We start from the raw sequence: 19631 nt of genomic DNA, 5'->3' as shown, positions 1-19631 counted from the left end.
AATTAGGAACAATAGTGAAGATACAGAATGACACGAACAAAATAAATGTATTAAATAATTAATTTAAATTGAATGCAAGATAAGTGCTGCATATAAAAAGACAAAAATGAATTAATCACATACAACACAAGGAGATCCAGCAATCCAAATCAAGAATGACAATTAGAAAAAGTTAAATTAAAAAAAGTTAGTTCAAAACTATATGATAGTTATAAATATAATTATATAATGGATATAACTGTTTAAACCTAAAGAGCAACGTATTGAAGGAAATCATGTTTATAAACTAGACTTCAGAAAGTAGAGTACTAAATTCAGAATATGGATTGGGAACTGTGTCCAATTCTGGTTATTAAGACATGAATAGGACACCCATGAGCTGGAGTTCACAAAGCCATGGTATCGTTTCACAATTTTGAGCTAATGGGGGGAAAAAACTAAGAATTTTGGCTTTTTCAGCCTTGAAAGGAGTCAACTGAGCAATGATCTTATATAATAACTAAGTTGATGCCAAGAAATAAAATTAATAAATACACAACTGAAAGGATCAAAACAAAAATGTTAGTTGCATCACAAGGTGGTTTTCAAATTAACCATAAATATTGCATGGAATAAATTTCGAGTTGGAATATTGCTCAATGAGGATTGTATGAAATGCTGGTGGTGTTGTTTGAATTCAAATTGGAAGCCCCTCCCCACCTCCCCTCCCCAACTAACCCTCTGAATATATATCTCTGTGAATCACATTTGGTGTAGCCTTAGAAATTTCATTTTTCACTCATATGCTCAGCAGTGTGTATTGATTTCAGTTCTTACGTAGATATGTGAAGAACTAACTGTATCAAGCAGTCTCTAGAGGATCCTGCTTTTGCCACTACGCCTTCTTAAATCCTTTTAAGATGGGATAGATGTTCTCAAATGCTTCATAGATCTCCGATCGTACTTTGGCACCTGGAGAAAAACAAGTATTTTAAAGTATTTTTGATTATCATTACACACGGGCGAGGTGCCGGAAGACTGGAGGGTGGCTAATGTTGTACCTCTATTTAAAAAGGATTGCAAGGAAAAGTCTGGGAACTATAGACCAGTGAGTCTAACATCTGGGTTAGCCATATTAATGGAGGGGATCATGAGGATTAATATGCATTTGGATAGAATTCATATATATCTTATCTCTGACTAGGGACTGATTAGGGATAGTCAGCATGGTTTTGTACGTGGGAGATAATGTCTTACAAATCTGATTGAGTTTTTTTGAAGAAGTAACCAGAAAGGTTACTTGATGAAGGCAAACACATAGACATCGTCGTCAGCAAGGCATTTGATAAGGTTCCCCATGGTAGGCTGCTCTGGAAGGTTAGATCACATGGGACGCAGGCAGAGCTAGCTAACTGGATATAGAATTGGCATCATGGAAGGAAGCATACGGTAATGATGGAAGGTTGTTTTTCAGACTGGAGGCATGTGACTAGTGGAGTGCCTCAGGGATTGGTGCTGGCCCCATCGCAAAATGGGGTTTATATTAACAATTTGGTTGAATATGTACAAGGCATGATTAGTAAGTTTGCAGATGACACTAAAGTGGGTGGTAGTGTAGATAGCAAAGGTGGAAATTAATAATTACAGCAGGATCTTGATCAGCTGAACAAGTGGGTTGCGGAAAGAGTAATGGAGTTTAATGAAGATAAGTGCGAGGCATTGCATTTTGGGAACATTGGTCTTCAACAGTCAGATGAAGTAGAAAAGTTGGAATGTTATGCTAAACTTTTGTGAGGCCGCATTTGGAGTATTGTGTTCATTTTGCTCACCATGCTACTGGAAGGATGTTGTTAAGCTGGAAAGAGTGCAGAAAAGATTTATGTGGATGGTGTCAGGACATGAGAGCTTGAGCTATAGGGAGATGTTGAGCAGGCTAGGACTTTATTTCTTGGAGCACAAGAGGCTGAGCAGTGATCTTATAGAAGTGTATAAAATCATGAGAGGAATAGATAGGGTGAATGCAGTGTATTTTACCCAGAGTAGGGGATTCAAGAACCAGAGGACAGATGTTTAAAGTGAAAAGGGAAAGATTTAAGAGGAACCTGAGCTCCCTCACCTTCATCCACCTCTCACTTGCCAGACTTTGTCCTGCCCCCACCTCTCTTACCCATTTTCTCTCCCCACCACAATCAGTATGAAAAAGGGTCCCAACCTGAAACACTGCCTATCCATATTCTCCAGAGATGCTGCCTGACCCACTAAGTAACTCCAGTACTTTGTGGTTTTTTTTGTAAACCAGCATCTGCTGTTCTGTGTGTCCCTGTTTTGAATGAACTTATTGAGCCTCCACAGCCCACTGGGGCAGAGACTTACAAAGACCTGACCTACAGTGTGTAGAAATTTTCTATCATTTGTATTTTCAGATATTTCGGAACATAACCACAGAGGACTATTAATACAACAATCACCTTAACTTTTAAAATATTTTAGTTAACTAATCTTAAACAATCTGCGTGAGAAATAAATACATATCCTCACAGGTTAGATTGGAGATCATAGAATCATAAAATAGTTATGCAAGACTATATGTTTCTCTAGTCCCCACCCGAAGACCACAATGGAACCTATCTTGATCACATGTAAAGATGGTGGATTCCAGATTCCAACCAAACTCTATTTGCATGGAACATTTTATTGATTTCACTTTATTATGCCCTTTATTTTATTCCATGATCCATTCTCCAAACACCAAAAGGAGAAGTGAAAAGCGAGAAGATAAAAATAAAATCATAAATAAAGAGCAAGTAAAAGCCTTACACAGACATATAAATTGTAACTAACAAGAGGTGGGGATGAGGCTAATAAGGTGATCTGTGCAAAGGACATGGAGCATACCTGGAATATTTTACACTGTTCTTCACTAAAGAATGAGATACTCCCAAAAACAGATGTGATGAAATTGATGATGAAGGAGGACCAAAAAAAGATGGTATTCAAAAGTCTTGCTTACTTCAAAGCATTGCCAGTCACCAAATAGGATGCATGCTAGGATGCCGAGATTAGTTGGATGGACACCACAGAAGAACTTGCCATAATCTTTCAGTACACTCTAAAAATGGATGAGGTGCTGAAAACTGGAAAATGGAAAAAGTGACATCCTTGTTCAAAGGATGGTGTACCGATATCTCAAACAACGACCAGCAAGTTAGTTTAATCTCAATGGTGATAGATTTTAGGTGATAGAAATAATACTCAAGGAAAAATAATCTGAAATAATAAAGAAGAACTGGTGTTTGACAAACTGAATTTGAATGAAGAAAGCAGAAATACTTTGCAAATGGGTACTGACAGAATAGGTAGAGGCAATATGTACACAGGCAATTTTTGAGAAATTTTATGAGAAAACCGGGAGAGATAAAATGACAAATGGCACATTCTGAAAGGGTGCGCAAGAACAGGACCTTGATGCTTTTGCTCATAAATCCTTGCCATTGGCAGGATATGTTGAGAAAGTAATGAGTAAAGCATAAGGGCTCCTGATCTTCATAAATGGAGTCAGAGAATACAGTAGTCATAAGGCCATGATGAACAATAAAAAAAACTGGTTTGAGCACAATTGATGTTTTACATCTAATTCTGGTTAGCAAATATAAAGAATAGAAATATCTTTAAGTAGGTGCAGAAAAGATTTATGTGAATAGGTTCCAGGTATGAAGGATTTCAGATGCAAGATTAGACTAAAGAAGCTCGAGTTGTTCTCAGAGCAGAAAAGATTGAGAGAAACAAGTGTAGGTTCCTGTTTAGATATGTAGAATTTGCTCATATTAACAATCTGGAGATAGATATAAAATGATGGACATAAGGTATATGGTAGTTTTTAAATCAGAGAAAGACAAAGTGTTGGAGTAACTCAACACGTCAGGCAACATCCATGGATAGGCATTGGACCCTTCTTCAGAGATTTGTTATAAAGTGGAAATCGTTGCTTCTGAGCCTGATACAAGCAGTGCGTTCACAGTTAATTGGAAAGTACAAAGGAAAATCATTTGAAGGTTTACAAGAAAAGAACGTGTATAGAATTGAATTAAACGGTCTGTAAACAGGCCATGTGGACTGGTCAAAATGGCCTCCTGTGACTGCACTGATGACCTGCAAGATGAATGATTTATGTAATATGATTTAACATGCAGCTGAATTAGAGTTTCACAGTACCCATTTTATTAACTTTAGATTATTGGAAAAAGAAAGGGGTCTGTAGAAGCTCTACACCATATGTACAAATATAAGTTTGTGTGCTTATACATATGTTTTGAATCAGAGAAAGGACTCTGAATAATTAACAGCTTTTCAAAAAATCTAGAAAATAAAATAAGTAATAAAGCAATGAGACATCTACAATGTAAATCCAAATCCCACTTCAGGTTAAAATAAAATTTGTTAAATGCCATAAGGTAGTGAGGTACTTCAGTGCTAAAACCATTTACAGACTTGTTCTACCCACATCAGAAAAGTTTAAAAAAAATTATATTTCATGAAATAGGTACCAAGTAGCAAAAATTAAAAGTGCATTTACTGTAATCATTCTTAAAATGCAAGACTTAAAACAAATATATATAGAATTAGAGATTTTTTTACCTGTCAAAACAACCTTGCCAGAAACAAATATGAGCAAAACAATTCTTGGTTTAACCATTCTGTAAATAAGACCCGGGAACAATTCTGGTTCGTAGCTGGAAGTGAAAAATAGTGAGAATGAAATTTGTGAATGTAGGCAGTCCTAAAATGTAATACTTTGGTTCAGTTAAGATTTCTAAAAATTTGATTATATCTTTCTCACCTTGCAAGGGTATATTCTAATTGTAAAGTGCTTAAATCTACAGAACCTTAGTCTTTTCAAAATAAAAGCCAAATAATTTTCTAAAGTCATCTCACCATGGCTGGCCAATCTGGGTCACCAACTCTACAGTATTTTCAAATCTCCTCTACACTCTAATCATTTATTGTGCTTTACCTTCCTATCACACTGATGCTCATTGCTTTGAAAATATCAGTATAATTCTGATTTAGAGGCGAGCCAATTAAACATGAGTATATGTAGCTTGAAAATTAAAGAATGAAGGATGTCTTGCAAATTGTTTAATAAATACTACTGGCAAACACTTGTCACAGTATTTTTACTTCTCGGTGAATAATAGCACACTGCTGCTCAGCCAGATAAATCATGAATTAAAAACTATGTGGGGGGAATTCAGTAAAACTGCTTTGATGCGGATGGAATCGTGTGAAACCCCCAAATTGTAAAGAAAGTGAGGCTGACTTTATGTGGTTCCAGTCCAGAAGAAGGACTCGATCCAAAATGACCACTGCCAATTTCTCTCCACAGATGCTGCCTAACCTACTGAGTTTACTCCAGATTCCAGCATCTTGTCTTTTGTGTCGCCTTTATACTGCTCCACTGCAAAGTCTCTTAAGGATATGCCCTCTTTGAAAAAGTTAATCTTCTTTCTCTAGAAGGGGTACAGTGATCCCCACTACTCTCAGACTGTGTTTTCACTCAGACTCGCTGCTACATCATGACTTGCCAGTCACTGCCAGTCTAGAGGAAGAGCCTCAACTCAAAGTGACGACTGTCCATTTCCCTCCATAAATGCTGCCTGACCCACTGAGTTTCTACAGCCCTTTATTAAATGGTCATGGGGTTATGCCCATCATAGGAACTAACATTTGCTCAATTTCTCTCTTTGGATTGTCCCCAATGCACATAGTGACTGTGTTTAGTCTCCCATTTGCCCTCTGGCTAGACTGGCTTAAGTTAATATCACTAATTTCAAGTCTGCTGTACTATGGCAGCATAGTGGCGTAGCTGGTAGGGTTGCTGTCCAACAGCACCAGAATCGCGGGTTCGATCCTGATCTCAGGTGCTGTCAGTGTGGAGTTAGCACATTCTCCCTGTGACCATGCGGGTTTCCTCCAGGTGCTCAGGTTTCCTCCCACATCCCTAAGACATTCGGGTTTGCAGGTTAACTGGCCTCTGTGAATTGCCCCATGTGTGCAGGGAGTGCATCAGAATGTGGGTTAACATAGAATTAGTGTTAGGGCTGTTTCCATGCTGTATCTCTAAACTAAACTAAACTAAGACTTCTCTCAGAAATCCTTCAGAGCTTTCAAACAAGCTCTATTTTGCCATTGCCCTCTCACTGCATCTATTTCAATATGCAGTGGATTCAGGCCATTCAACCTTTCTATATACAACAAATAATCTTGTCACAAAACATGTACATTCATATTTTATTTAGCATATCACCTGTGCCAGATGCTAATGAAATTGAAGCACTGTGCTGAACCTTATGCTTTCCACCTTACGCTTTCTTGTATAAATTCTTGTATAAATTGCACAGCCAATATCCAGAAATTCTGGTGAATCAATTCTCTCACACAGTGCAATCAATAATGGGTTTTTCCTCTGAAATGCTTGTTGTCAAGTATTACAAGTATTTCTATTGCTTTGAATATGCTCATCATTGTCTAATGATGATCTGAATATTGACTGCTCAGAATGAACAGTCTTTCATTCCGTGACATATCACCTGTCTGATTCTTTACTTACTTGTTACCCGTCTGATTCTTTACTTACTTGTTACCCGTCTTCACAGGTTTTTTTAATTAACTTTATGATGGCTTTCATTAATGGTTCAGTAATGAACATCTGCTCTAGATTCACTCTGAGCAGGTGAACAAAATATTGCACTGTGATGGCAATCATCACAAAATAGATGCTTATCCCCTCCCCTGCTGGCAGACACTCAAATATCAACACATGAACTCCCTTGCTTTTGAAGAATAGCCTTAATATTCACTTTATCTCACAGAAGTTGTTTTTTTTCTTGGGACTGGCCGCTTACATTAACATCTCATTTTTTAGGGACATTGCATTTACTGAAGATAAAGTGGCTATGTAATTTTTCACTTTGACAGTAACTTTCAATCAGTGTAATGTTAGTGTGTAATATCAACAATTTGCAGATCCTGTTGTCAGTTAAACAGTATTACAAAAACTAATTTCTGGCCCATGCAGCTACAAATACTAATCAGTGGGTGATACAGATAAGTTTAACACTGAAGGACGTGATATTCTACCACCAAGGAGGACAAAATCTGCACCTTCAGGTTCCCCTCAATACCACCTCATCCTGACACAGAAAAATAGTTCTTTCACTATTGCTAAGTGTAAATCCTAGAACTCTCTACCCAAAAACCGAATAGGAGAACCTTCACCAGAAAGACTGGTGCAGTCTTCACTAGTCTGGTTCATCTACACTTCACACATATCCATCTTCACTCCATGCTCCTCGGGAAAGCAACCAACATGAAGACCTTTTTCACCCTGGTCATTTCCTCTTCTCCCCACTTCCATCAGGCAGAGATATAAAAGCTTGAAAGTATTGTACCACCAGACTTAGGAACAGCTTCTTCCCCGCTGTTATCGGACTACTGAAGGTCATAGTTCCATTTTTTCAACCTACTGCATTGCAAACATTAGACATTTTCTGTGGAGTGTTAATACTACAATGCTGTAAAACTATATTCTGCACCGGTATTTTTCTCTTTGCATTATTTGTTGCACTGGTGCACGGCTTGAATATACTCACGTATAGCATGATCTGATTTAATTGAATAGCACGCAAATTAAAAAAATCACTATCTCAGTACATGTGACATAATAAACTAATACCTATACCAGTTCAAGATGGCAGCTCAGAACCAGCTTTTTCAAAACCAGTTGGAAATAGAAAATAAATACCAGCTCAGCCAAAAACAAACGCAATAATGTCCAATGAGATCATATTCTAACTAGCATTACAAGTTTACATTTAATATACTCAATACAATTCCACTTAACTGATTGGAAAAAGGAAAGTAATAAATCACAGGAATGGCATCAGATTCCAATTAAATAATTTAAATTTAACAGAGCTAGTCAAATTATGATCATCCAGGAACATGACAGCACTAAATTCCCCCGGCGTTTTTGTTGTTGAAATGTCACTTAGTATAAAAACAGATTCATTATATTTATTAAAAATTCAATGAAAAAATAGATAGGGTGAATGTATAAGAGTCTTTTTTTCCCAGGATAGGGGATTTAAGAATTAGAGGGTATAATCAGGTTTAAGGTGAGAGGGGAAAGATTGAATAGGGGCAACTTTTTCACACAGGGGGTGATGACTCTATGGAAACAGGTATCAGTGGAAATAGTTGAGGCAAGTACAATAATAATATTTAAAAGATATTTGGACGGGTACATGGAGAGGAAAGGTTTAGAGAAATGTGGGAAAATGGGACTAGCATGGATGGGGCATGTTGGTTGGCATGGACGAATTGGGCCTGGAGATATTTTCCATGCTGTATGGCTCTATGGTTCTACGGGCAGCTAAAGAAAATACTTGTCCTTTGAGACAGATAGAACAGACAGGAAGAAGTTGTTGTGTAAATTTTGGTTCCCGTCAGATAAGTTTATGATTCAAGGAAATCTCAATTATAGGCAACTTAAGTAACGTGTTCACACTTAGTTGTGACCAACAAGTTAGACTGCCATCTGGTGGCAATTTAAAATTGGATTGAATTATTAAGAAGTGATGGGATATTGAATTGATAGTAATGCAGGAGATTAAAATAAAGAATCAGGATTTGCAGGAAATTATCAGTGTTTAAGCGCCACCCATATCAGGATTTATTGTCAATATGGAAATCCCAAACTCATTGGATATTGTTCACCCACAAAGTCAGAGTGGAAGCAAGAGGTACCTAGTCACAAGGGATTACCCGAGAGGGTGTTTGCATATGTCAAAATAAAATGTTGTTAATTTCTAATACTTTTAATTTCCTTGATGTTAATAGTTTTTGAATGTATCAGATGATTACTCTCATTCAACAGCGCTGTTCCAATCACTGTCCTTTTTTTGTATTTGTAATGATATATTTAAAACAAAAGTGTTTTGCTTCTTGTAGTCTGGTCTGACAAATGCAGAAAATTAACATTATGAACATCATTCAACATAAATCCTAAGTTAATGGGAATCAGCAGCATTAACGTTAGGATTACCCTGTGAAGGTTTGGTAAAATCAACAACTTCTGGAAATGTTACAAGTGATCTTTCCTGATCTTTGGGTTCTGTTCACAAATGCTGCCTGATCCACTGAGCTACTGCTACACTTTGTGTTTTGCAATTATTCTCACTTGCTCAATTATTTTTCATTGCCATAGTGAAGTAAATATATTTTTACTGGGCTTCTGATCCTAAATACCAGGTAGTAGCTGGCTGGAGATGGACAATTCATTGCATTGGACACTTTACAGTACTTACAGAAATATTTATACTTTATCTTAAAATTGGCCATTTAAAACATGCATTGTACTTCAATGAAGAATTTTAGGATGAGATAATTAATTTTTTTGGACTTGTGCATGCCAACAGTGCAGAAAAGTTTGCACTGCAACAGTACAAAAATTTTGTAGATTCAGAACTTGTGGTCTACAGTAAACCCCTGTTATTATGGACCTCTATAACGGATTTCAGTTACTGTCGATGGACCTACCAACCTTCACAGCCAAGCCAGGCTGCCGACGTCACCCCCGGCCCGCACCACCTTCCCGGCCACTTCCAGGCTGGACCGATCGATATTTTCCGCAAGGCTGAGCTGCCGACGCAGACCTTCACTGCCTCCCCGGCTGCTTCTAGGCCAGAGCTACTGCCACCGCCACCATCCCTGCCCCTTACCTGCACTCCGGCTGCTCACGAGCCATGACCAATGACTCTGCCAATCCTCGCCTCTCCCTCGGCCGCCAACAGACCAGGGCCATCAGCTCATCTGGATTCCAGGCCCAGTTCCCGACAGAGTCTGAAGAAGGGTCTCAACTCATAACGTCACCTATCCAGAGATGCTGCCTAACCAGCTGTGTTACTCCAGCACTTTGTATCTTTTGGTGTATTAACCAGCATCTGCAGTTCTTTGTTTCTACTACTAATACAATGATTATTATTCAGTAAGCGTTTACTCGGTTATAGCGGACAATTGTTAATAACGGACACTAATCCCCCCCCCCATGGTCAGTTGTAACAAGGGTTTACTGTATATTTTCATTATGATAAATGACTTGATTTAAAAATAAAACTGATAATGGCAGATGCTGTTAAATGCTTCATTATTTCCCCAGCAATTTCTGACCAAGTGCTAATTTTAACTTTTAGAAATAGTGCACCCCAAACATAAAATCTTTTAACAAGCATTCAATTCTTCACAGCACCGAATTTGGGTTTACAAAGTTGTGTGCAAGCAAAAATGTCTATTAATGATTCCATCGCCTTTTTACTAAATCTTGTATCACATATTTGTGGTTATTGAATCAAATGCATATGGAAAATTTCCGCATCTCAGTCACTAGTCTGGTTATTCTATATAACTTTCAGCACCACTTTTCCCAATAGCAAAAAGAAATTTTGATTCTCAATAATATTGCGTCAATCAGTTCCTTTGGGAAACTGATTTTAAGATAGTAGTGATTGATGGTGAAATCAATTAATTCAAAAAGTAAGAGCTGTTTCATCGTCTGGAATTTGGTGAAGCTCTCTCTCTCTCTCTCTCTCTCTCTGGTGGAAAGTATCACATGTTAGTTGGACTGATCAGCAAGCTCATAGAACCAAAATGGAATAATTTAATAGAGGTTTGTCATGAAAAATCACAAATTGATGCTCTTTACTTGGCCATTGCTGTTTTAAAAACTTGTGGAACATTATGGTTGTACCACACCCTTTTCATTTTATGAAATATTTTTAACTATATTTAATTTCAAATTGATCCATTTTGGCTTGAAATTAATTACAAGAGAGCCAGTCCTGAATGATTATTTTATACCTGCTGAACTGTTGGTGGGTAAGAACCAAACCCTCTAATCTGATGGGAAATTTCACATCACAGCTTCCAACCATGTTCTGGATTTTAAAATCAAGAAATGTTGCTGGAAATCCAAGTTTCTGAACAACACGAGCAAATTTTCTAGCTGCTAATCGGGATTGTTCTTCACTGTTAGGTTGAAGAAAAAGAAATAAAGGTTCCATGTTAATTAAAATCAGTTACATTGAACACTTGTAACCTATCACAGGTGATGTTATATTTAAGTAATTTATCAGAAGCAGGATACCGTACCTTTTAGCTCCCGTGCATACCATCTTGCCTGAACTGAAGATTAGAGCTGTCGTTCTGGGTTCTCTTATCCGCATTATCACTGCAGCAAACCGCTAATGTAAAGAACAAGTCAGTAAAAATAAAATCATTTATACTAATTATTTATTGCTGAATACGATCATAATTTTCACTTTGCATGATCTTGCCAAGTGCTACAGGAAATAAGAAGCTTCTTTATCTAAAACATACAAAAAGCTGACACAAATTCTGTCTCTTATACATCGTGGTAAGAGTACATGACAAAATTTTAGTTAGAGGCAAGACATGACAAACATTTTGGAAAAGGGTCCCAAGAGAAATAATACGCATCATAATTTTTTTTAAAGCTTACATAATCAAGAGGAGTGTTTGACTTGTTTACTATATCTATTCTGAATAACAACCTCATTTGGACTTGACATTTTTGTTGTGCTCTGCAAGGCTATATTCTCCTCTGTTGTAAATACCCTCACTGCCCAATAGAGACAAAGCAGTGCAAAAAGTGAGCAGCAGTGATTGTCTCCAGGCAGAGAAGCTGCCAGCTTCATCTCACCACATCTCCAACTGGACAGTAAATATCAGTAACTTACTAAATTAAACATTCCCAATACAATTACAGAAGCTTTACATGTTCCTTGGTAAGCTTCTTTTGTCAAATTTATTTTTGCTGTTATTATGCGAGCTTAAAAGCATGGTTCGAGAGAGAAGAACTTTTTGAATAAGTCTGAAGAGAAAAACTCAACCCAGAGAGCTGCATAGCAGTGTGGGTATGGAGTGTGACAGGCAAAGACAGTTAATTTCATTGTAATATTGCAGTGAATATTGTCACATCAGAGAAAATAGTAAAAGATTAAGATCAAAGGTGCTCTAATTCAGATGTCTTTCACAAGATGAATGATGTAATGAATTAAGAGAATTAAGCTAAAGATAATGTGATTTGATTTACTGGCCATATGGGATTACATGGTGATATGTTACAACTACTTGTACTAACATAATATTCACTGGGCATCATAATTCTTAGTAAATATATTAGATTGAGAAATGAAGATACAATATCTGTTCCTATGCTGTTCTGTTCTACTGTATATAGAACAAACATTTTTTACAGTTGCTGAGGAAAGAGGTTGAGGTCAGAGTAATAGATTAAAAGCTTAGGTAGACACAAAATGCTGGAGTAATTCAGCGGGTCAGGCAGCATCTCTGGAGAGAAGGAATGGGTGACGTCACCCATTCCTTTTCTGCAGAGATGCTGCCTGACCCGCTGAGTTACTCCAGCATTTTGTGTCTACCTTCGATTTAAACCAGCATCTGCAGTTCTTTCCTACACAGATTAAAAGCTTATTTTGTTGCTGACAATAGCAGTCAGCCTGAGGACCGGAGGAGCATTATAAAACAGCTTCCTTGAATTTATTAATATCCTCCTTGCAGGTCATTATGCTTCCAACCTTTTTGTGCATGCTTGGAAACTATGTCCTAAAGAAAAACAGTGGTCATTGTACCAACGCTGAGGAACACCACACCCTCCAGTCCATCAAACAAACAACATAAAATCCAACTGCAGATACATGAAACAATCAGGAAGGGTAATTGTATCTTGACTTCCGTTGCACAGAAATTGATATACAAGAGTAAATACGTTTAGCTTAAATTGGACAGGATTTTATTGAGATCACACATGGGGCACTTTTAATACCCAAGAAAATATCTAGTTGTCTTGGAAATGGTGATTAATTTCTGAGATGAGGGAAAAAGATGGCACTATTCTCCCAGAAGTAAACTACTGATCTGCAAAAGATTGTGTGTGGGATAGAACGTAGAATAATACGGTGTGTAGGAAGGAACTGCGGGTGCTGGTCTTCAAGAAGGCTCTTGACCCAAATTGTCACTCATCCCTTCTCTCCAGAGATGCTGCCTGTCCCACTGAATTACTCCAGCATTTTGTGTCTATTTTCATAGAATAATACAGTACGGGAACAAGCCTATCAGCCTACAATATCCCTGGTGAACATGATGCCAAGTTAAACTAATCTCCCCTGCCTGCAAATGATCCATATCCCTCCAATCCCTGCATATCCGTGTACCTATCTAAAAGCTTCTTAAATGCGTCTTTTGTATCAGCTTCCACCACCAACCCTGACAACACGTTCCAGGCACCCACCACTCTTTGTGTAAAAGACTTGCCCCGCACATCTCCTTTAAACTTTAAAGCTATGGCCTATCTTTGGCATTTCCACCCTGGGAAATAAAAGGCACTGACTGTCTACCCTATCTATCCCTCTCCTAATTTTATATACTTCTTTCAAGGCTCCCCTCAACCTCTGACATTCCAGAGTAAATTGGATTGATATCATAAATGCATAAAGGCCACATCATCTGCCTGGAACTATAGAGCACAGTAAAAGGGACAACTGTTTACAAACAAGATTTGGAGTTTCGTGAATCTGTAGAACTATGGATGTTCTGCCTAGACCTAATGGTGAGACCAAAATCAAGTTGACATTTCATCCTAATAAGTGCAAGGCGATGTGCTTTGGAAATAAGAGGGCCTATCAGCATTGAGAAACAGAGGGATCAAAGTGTAAAAATTCAAGGATCTCAAGAACAAATGGCTAAAGTAGTGAAGAAGTCGTATGGCAAACCATGGCTTAATATCTGCTAAGCGGGCAAAGGAGATTAGTTTAACTTGGCATTATGATTAGCACGGATATTGTGGGCCAAAGGGTCTTATCCTGTGCTGTATTCTATCTTCGGTGCCTGGCTACAAGAGAGGTTATCATATCTGCCTCCAGTATCACCTCCGCCACAGCGTTCCAGGCATCCACCATCTCTGTGTGAAAAAAAACTTTTCTCCCACATCTCCTTTAAACTTTTCCCCTCTCAAATTACAGGTTCTGACGGTCCACCCGATCTATGCCTCTCATAATTTTATATACTCCTAATAGGTACATAAGTGAAATTATTTGTTTGAAATAATTACCTTTGGATTATATTCTGCATTCCGTGCTTGAAGTGCTATTCTCTTTAGGTCCAATTTGCAGTCCATGTTAACAGTGGAAACAATGTTTCTATGGAGCATAAAAGCAAAAGATATTTGCGCTGATTTACTGTATGATCTGATATTGCAGGATATTCTGAGTTACACTAATGCATTATTCCCTGTTTCTGAAATGAAATATGAAACAAATGAAGACCAAATAGCAAAAAGGGGCCTTGCATTAAAGACTTCCAAGCAATTAGATGGAGAGAGAACATCAAATATGGAAGCAAATGTTTTTGTCCTTCTCAAAAATTAAGTCAGTAACATTGAAATATTTCACTTACCCTGATATTAATTAGGACAAAGATACTGTAATGCAAAATGTTCTGAGAACAGAATTCCTGAATTGCATTCAGGAATACATTTTAGCCACCATGTGAGCAAGTCCAACAAGAGTGGAGGAAATTTGGATTTAATTTTAGAAAATGAAACTGAACAGGTGAAAGGAATATTAGTGGCAGGCCAATTTTGTGGTAGCAATCATAATTCAGTTGCTTTTACAAAAATTGGGAAGGGAAAGGAAAAATAGAAGTAATGTGGGTCACGACACAATCACAGGCAAGACGAGCAGAAATTATATCCTTTATCTCATTACTTTTTTTACATCTAAAAGTTTGTGCAAGAATAGTTAATTCAGTAGCACAAGGTTGGTGCTTTTTAAGTCTAGAAATGATTCTGTAATTGCATGCTATTTTGACCCAAAAAAGTACACCTGAACAATAAATTCTCATTCCAACATTATTTATGTTTTGCTGGATTTATAATTTACAGCTCACACAACCAGCAAATTACAAAGTAAATGCTGAGCACAAGAGCAAAATAATGTGGTTAAGTTCCATTCTCGCAAAATTTGGGCCAATGTATTATGATAATCTGAGGTATTGGTATATTATTGAGGGGTGTGTTATTTCATCCCGTGTCCTATATGTCAGAACATTGATTGCAGTAATTTAACAAATATAATATGTTATATAAACTTGGGGTTAACTTAGAACTTGCCGTTTTATTTCACACTAATTATTATTTTATAGAATTTTTGTTTATTAGATATTATCTATGTATAGTGTTTACTGTCCTGTTATGCTGCTGCAGGTAAGAATTTAATTGCATTGTTCTGTTGTCGAAATACATGACAATTAAACACGTAATTTCTCTCTTAAACACTCTTAATTCTGTCTTTGAAAGGCTGATTTCAAGATACCTTGTAGAAGGGTTAGAATGCTGGCGAATGGGAATGCAGATGGAAATCTTGGGGAATGAATAAGGAGTTCTACTGAAGCTTTAAACAAGGATCAAATGGATGGGATGAATGGCCTGGTGCATGGTAGGGTCATAGAAAACAAATTGTGGCAGGAGAGCCTGAGGGAGTATACTGGTGTTGGGCTGGTAACATCAAGTACAGCAGTAGAATTAGGGAGGGTGAGGAGAAAGAAAACTTCCTCTATCCTTTTGGTCAGTTTATATTTAAAAATCTGTAAGGATTTGAAATCCTATTTTGTTGAAATGTCACATGTTGAATATTGGCAAATCAAGTTTTTGTTTGCTGTACACAGTACATCTTCAAGTGCTTTAAAACATCTGAAGAAGGGTCTCGACCCAAAACGTCACCCATTCCTTCTCTCCAGAGATGCTGCCTGTCCCACTGAGTTACTCCAGCATTTTGTCTTCGGGTTAAACCAGCATCTGCAGTTCCTTCCTACTCAAGGAATAAATTGTTCTGCTTAGATTAGGAGCCAGATTTTAACAGTCTAGATTCCCGAATCCTATGATAAAGCCAGGACACAGTGTTCTGTGAGACACCCACTGTGTTTCCATGATCAAGTAAAGAAGCTGAAAGGGGGATTCTACATTCACATGCTCATTTGAGAAGGAATCAGGACTTTCAAAAATCAGTTTGATAATCATAACTGACATTTTTTTAACAGCTTCAGGTACACCAGTTCCCTATGATGCTGACAAGCAAGGTTTAAAAATGAAACTAGTCCTACTATCAGATCATTTTGTTTAGAGATATAAGTGAGGATGAGCCATATGCTGAATGTTCCACCTTCGACACAAAGCAAGGTAGTTTATGCCATGGTCACAAAAACGAAGAAGCAAATTCAAGCACAACTAAAAGATGCTAGAAATTCTTGCGCAACAGAAATAACATTCAGAATTTCATGACAAATACTCTTAACAATAAATACTTTGCTTAAAATATTTCCTACATGATAAATAGAGGTATACTTTTTAAAGAGATAATCTTGCCAGTGAAAATACTTACTGTAACTGTGGACATATTCCAGAACATTTTACTGGGGTCATTGGTGTTACAGGTGTCATGGAAGTCATTGGTACTGGGCACATGGATGATGATTCATAATCAACTGGGGTAGCAATTCCTTCATTTGTTGATTGGTATGGCAATTGGCTAATGTCATGTCCGGGTGTGGCAATACCATCACTATTCTCGACGTCTGACAGCAGTTGGCACTGCTTTACCATTTGCTGCTGACTGTTCGAGTCTTTTGCATCATCATCATCATTCTGTTGATCTGGGTCATCACTGAGGAAACTAAGATCTGCTGAGGTAAGCTCTGTAGATAATTCCGGAGGCTGCAGAAGCAGGTGAGTGTAACAAGATGTCTGAATTGTTAGGTCTGAATCATATGGAATCAAGGATTCAAAGACATGGGAATCAGTTGTTGAGAGATCATCCTAAACAGAAGAATTTTTTTCAATACAAAACATTTTGTTAAAAATCATATAGTGCAGCATCACCTTTATAACACCAGGTTTAGTTTAAGGTTCTTTATTGTCAAGTGTACCAAGGTACAGTGACAAGTTTTGCTTTGCATGCTGTCCAATTAAATCAGACAATACTATACATAAATACAATCAGGCCAATCTTAAGTACAATAGGTCGAGTGAAGGGAACATTATCATAATCAGAAAAGGGAAATTAAAACATTGATTGAACATCTTGACTGAAGGATTACAACACAATGATCTCCAGTTTTACACTGAAATATCAATCTGGATTTTATTTAAAATGTAAAATGGTTGCTAAACTTACAACCTTTGCAATCAACTTCTGGCTTACCAAATATATAACTTCTAACTCTTCTGCAGAAAATAAATACACAAAATTAAACCCATTAGCTTATCTTCCATTCTAAGTGAGCAGCTACCAGCGATGTTCAGTGTTTCCCCACCTGCCACTCCAATGCACGCACGCCAGAGGATAGAGAAATAAATCATGAGTGATACCAACCAACTATTTACAAAGACTTGGCAAAGAAGTTCAAGGTCATACTGTGCATTCTTGGAAATAGACATCAACGTGTTTGCTGAAGGCCACAAGTTTGCTATGCTGGGATGGAACCCACCACATCAACCCACTCACTAAGGTCTGTCACATTGGAGGTTTGTCAACTTGACGTATTCAAAGTTTCAAGGAACTGGTTTACAAACAAAATCACAAACAAAGTGTGGAGTAACTCAGTGGGCATAGATAAGCAATGTTTCAGGTCAGAGCCCTTCTTCAGAAGGTCCCAACCCGAAATACTATCTATCCATATCATTGTGAGATGCCAACTGACCCACTGAGCTACAAGTAAGAATTTCATTGTTCTATCTGGAGCATATGACAACAAAACACTCTTGACTACTCAAGCATTATGTGTTTTTTTTTTAAATTGGAAGACTATTGACTGAGTTTAAAGTCCAAGAATCCATCTTAGAATTTGTTATGTCTTGAAACAAGCCTATGTAGGAACCGAAGACACAACATAAGCAGTGACTCCGTAACTAGATGAAAAATTAAACCACCTTCATTAGATGGATAGTGGAAATCATGATGTATTTTCTCAGAGAGATGTTAAGAAGAATTTAGAGACCAGAGAGCAGCTTTGACATGCAGAGCCCTCTTTATCTTTAAGTACCTGAAAGAAGGAAAGGATCAAGTGGCAAAAGGATCCCGATTTATATTCAGTAACTCGCTGAGATAACAAGTGGAGAAATGAGGTGCTGCAATATTTCTTGGAGTTAAGTTGATGTGATATGTTCGATTCATTGGCTGTGCTTGCACTTTGGATCATCAAGCATATGCCATTTGTGGCACTGATAATCCCACAGTGTATTTGGGTTCAGGTAAAGGTTGTTCACAGTCTTTGAAAAAGGACAACTTGATGGTCAATGAAGAGGTTTTGGTTTCCTACATTGGATGTACACTTGTTTCCTCTCCTTCAATTGTGGATTAATAACATATGGTTCATAATTAGGCTGGTCAAGTCAGAGCCTCAGGATCAAGTGCAATGAGAGCATCCTTCAGATCTAGATATATTGGAAGATAGATGTTTTATTACAACAATTAATCAGCTTCTGAATGTCAGATTTTTCGGATACAGGCGAGGACCATGTAATGTCAACAAGAACAAATTACAGAGCAAAGCTTAAAACATTGGTTTCATTTCCATTGCAGATTAGTTTATCTTGGCATCATGCTCAGCACAGACAGGGGATACTTGCTGAACTTGTGGAGGGAGGAAAGGGTTTGATGCCCAGTCCAAGTGGAAGTGGATGGGGATGGGAAGCAATAGTTCTGAAATTCTGGTGTAGCGAGTTCTTGAGGTGAGTTTTTACTTCCAATGGGCAGTTACTTGCAAGAGATCCTTGGGTACCTTGGAATCCTTGCACCAGGGAGGAATGCTTGGAGTTAGTTGTAAACAAGGATTTTTGTGGTCAGTTTATCCCTTCTCCTACCTGAAGACTGGGCTTTGTTTGGTCAACGAGGGAGGGAGGGAGAGGATTTGATTGCAATAGCTATCATTTCCCACATTGATATTTCAAGAGCAGTTCGTTGAGGTCATGAACTATTTTTCTCGGACATTTTGGAAAGTGTGGAGCGGAAGTGGGTCAGATCTCAATCACTCTGCCAAAACTCTGGAAAAGTTTGCTTTTCCCATTATTTGTTGAAACAATATTGCATTTGGTACCTTGCCAACCCTGGGACACCCTCAACACACCTCCCACCCCAAGCTAATCTGATCCAGGGAAATATGGCGGCTGCTAAATGCACTGCAAGATTCCACAAATATAAATTAGACTGTTGTTCTTGACGTCATGTTCGGCACGTACATTGTGGGCCGAAGGTCTTGTCTTGTGCTGAAATATTCTATGTTCTAATTATAGATAGCTCTGTTAAAGAGCGATAGTTGCGTTTCTCGGAAACATTGGGGTTAGAACAATTATGTCACGTAGGAAAAGGGAGTGAGGGGACTAGAGTGTTTCAGACTCGCAAGAAAGTTATTTTACTGCAGGATTTTAAATTAATTCTTTTTTAATAGCTACATATTTATTTGTGTTACTCCAAGCCCATCTCAAACGCTAACGAGTTGGGAGGTAC

At 37.8% G+C, this 19631-nt stretch overlaps 1 protein-coding gene across 1 annotated transcript; it reads right to left on the bottom strand.

The window, feature by feature from the left end:
* Positions 1 to 874: 874 nt before the first annotated feature.
* LOC144597657 (TATA-box-binding protein-like) lies at positions 875 to 16576 on the bottom strand. The gene is made up of 6 exons (XM_078407178.1): positions 16509 to 16576; positions 14183 to 14270; positions 11185 to 11276; positions 10894 to 11061; positions 4615 to 4709; positions 875 to 951 (listed from the first exon to the last, which is right to left on the bottom strand). Exons 1-6 carry the CDS (start codon positions 16574 to 16576, stop codon positions 875 to 877), a joined length of 588 nt encoding a protein of 195 aa, XP_078263304.1.
* Between the last annotated feature and the right edge of the window lie 3055 nt (positions 16577 to 19631).

The sequence above is a fragment of the Rhinoraja longicauda genome, chromosome 10, assembly GCF_053455715.1.
Source record: "Rhinoraja longicauda isolate Sanriku21f chromosome 10, sRhiLon1.1, whole genome shotgun sequence".
In the NCBI taxonomy this organism is placed as follows: domain Eukaryota; kingdom Metazoa; phylum Chordata; class Chondrichthyes; order Rajiformes; family Arhynchobatidae; genus Rhinoraja; species Rhinoraja longicauda.
The sequence above is the reverse complement of the archived record's forward strand: the minus strand, read 5'-3'. Positions and strand labels throughout refer to the sequence as shown.

Bases quoted from the DNA above. Each gene is read 5' to 3' on its own strand.
- LOC144597657 (XM_078407178.1), bottom strand. From the start codon at position 16,576: ATGACTTCCATGACACCTGTAACACCAATGACCCCAGTAAAATGTTCT. The intron at 14,271-16,508 runs GTAAGTATTTTC...TATGCTCCATAG, and splicing joins GGAATATGTCCACAGTTACA to AAACATTGTTTCCACTGTTA. The intron at 4,710-10,893 runs GTATAAAATAAT...TTTCACTTCCAG, and splicing joins ACCCACCAACAGTTCAGCAG to CTACGAACCAGAATTGTTCC.